This window comes from Solanum tuberosum, unplaced genomic scaffold (assembly GCF_000226075.1).
Source record: "Solanum tuberosum cultivar DM 1-3 516 R44 unplaced genomic scaffold, SolTub_3.0 scf00152, whole genome shotgun sequence".
In the NCBI taxonomy this organism is placed as follows: Eukaryota; Viridiplantae; Streptophyta; class Magnoliopsida; order Solanales; family Solanaceae; genus Solanum; species Solanum tuberosum.
In genome coordinates, this window is record NW_006239078.1 from 718,132 (window position 1) to 720,307 (window position 2,176).

At 30.3% G+C, this 2,176-nt stretch overlaps 1 protein-coding gene across 1 annotated transcript in view; it reads right to left on the reverse strand.

Annotated features, from left to right (window-relative positions):
• Positions 1–352, reverse strand: part of LOC102590326 (peroxidase 17) — a 2,548-nt gene extending 2,196 nt beyond the window's left edge. The window contains exon 1 of the mRNA XM_006353151.2: positions 60–352. Coding sequence (XP_006353213.1) covers positions 60–266 — 207 coding nt within the window. The 5' untranslated portion in view covers positions 267–352. The remainder of the gene's footprint in view (positions 1–59) is intronic.
• Positions 353–2,176: the final 1,824 nt, after the last annotated feature.

The window sequence follows — 2,176 nt, forward strand, 5'->3', positions numbered from 1 at the left end:
GGATGTAAAGAGGGATGGGTGGGGGGGGGGGGGGTAAATGGGGTTCTTGAAATTCTTACATTAACAAAACAATCATGAAATTGCAATCTCATAACAGAAGCTATGCTTCTTGTTTCTCTTTTCATAGCTTTTTTCATAACTTCTTTTACTATAAATTCAGCTTTTGGGCAAGCGTGAGAGTAAAAATTTGGCTTTAATGTTGTAGAAATAGCAAAAAGATTCAAACTTTGGAGAAGAATGAAGAAGAACAAAAGGGTATAACCCATTCTTGATTCTTGGGGGTTTAGTTTTTTCAAGAAAAAACTAGTTTTTTTTTGTTCTTGAGAGAGATGGCTTGGGTTCTTTAAGGAAGAAATTCCTAATTTGCATGTGTTGTCAGCATTATATAGAGGATTTTTTGGTTGAGACAAAGTGGCCAATTGTGAAGAGTTTGTTTTGGGTTGAGTGGGGTTAGGGGTGAGGTGGGGTGGGGTAGGGTCATGGTCTTCTGTATTTTTGTCATTTATTTTCTGATTTTTCAATCAATTGGACCTACTTGTTGCATTGGTAGTAGAATAGGTGATGTATTTTTCTTTTTATTTATTGGAATCGAAATTTATTGACTATAATTGAATACGCTCCTGGTCAAGAAGTTTATTATTTCCGAGGACTAAATCTAGACGGTTCTAAGGTAAAATTCAGTAATTTCTCATCTCCTGTTTATTTATTGCTTTTGGAAAAGTTACACCAAGATTAGTAATTAGTATCATGATATATTATTTTGTGAGAAGGTGAAAAACTGAAAATAATAGTATCGAGATTAAATTTATTGAATTCGAAATTAAATAAGTTTCCCGAGGACTGAATACGCTCCTTGTCAAGAAGTTTTTTATTTCCAAGGACTGAATCTAGACTATTCTAGAGTAAAAATTCAGTATCCTTTTATCTCCTGTTTATTTATTGATTTTGGGAATAGTTATACCAAGATAGTGATTAGTATCTAGATATATTACTTTGTGAGAAGGTGGAAATAATAGAGATTGATTATTTTGAGATAAAATGATGAAAATGACAAAAATATCCATGAGGTCCTCAAATTGTTTTTCTACTAAATAAGATGGATGAAGGATTTTTTTTTTTTTTGTAAAACAAACAACTTCTTCTTAGAAGTTATGCAATACATGTTATTTTTAATTTAATAAATCAAGCGATCAATAAAATATAATATCACCATAATGAATTTCAGCATTATTAATTTCCCATTTCCAACATAACTTGTCTTCAGACCAAACAACCCCTAATCTACGAAGAAAAACAATTACAAACACTTTTTGCACACATTCCCTATCTTGCTATATGATTAACAAAATTTTGCAAAGTTTCAATTTGAGTCATTTGATATAAATGTAATTAACATAATGGTAAGAATGATTAGATGTGACTTAACATTGATAGTTAGGTGTATTATATGATGACACGTAAAAATTGAAAACAGATCAGATGTGATTTAATATTGATATTTGGACGTATCATGGGATAATAGATGAAAATTAAAGACAAATTAGATGTGACTCAACATTGACAATTAAATGTAAATTGAAGACAAATCGAATGTGACTCAACAAAAGTGCATGGTAGATACCGATCATCGCGAGAAAAGATTTCACACAAGGTATTTCTTAAGGCTTAGCTTTAAATATACAAATCTATGTATACTTATTTTGGGATAAAGGGGGTACTAATCAAGTACTATTTGTTTTCCTTATATTTGAGGAGCGGCGAAAAAAACACAAAGTAATTTCTTGTCATTTATCTAAATAGAGTTGTTTGTTAATAAATCGAATATTTGAGATACTTGATATTTTGGGAGTATTTCAAATAAGTATTTGTTTATCAAGTTTGAAATAGATAATTTTAAGTATGAAAAATATATTTTAGGAGTATTTTCAAGTTTTCACTAAAAAAAAAAAAAATTAACTTTAAAACTTTTAATCTCAAAAATACCCTTCAAAATAGTTTTTATTTTTCGAATCTCAACCAAATTGTAACCAAACACCTACTAAAATTTTAACAGGAAAATATTTTTATCGAACTTATAACCCTCCGCCGCCCACCCAGCCCCCAATCAATATTCTCGCTACTAGGGCAAAAACTCATATAGTTATAGCAGCTCATAGATGTGAGATGTACCTTGTGG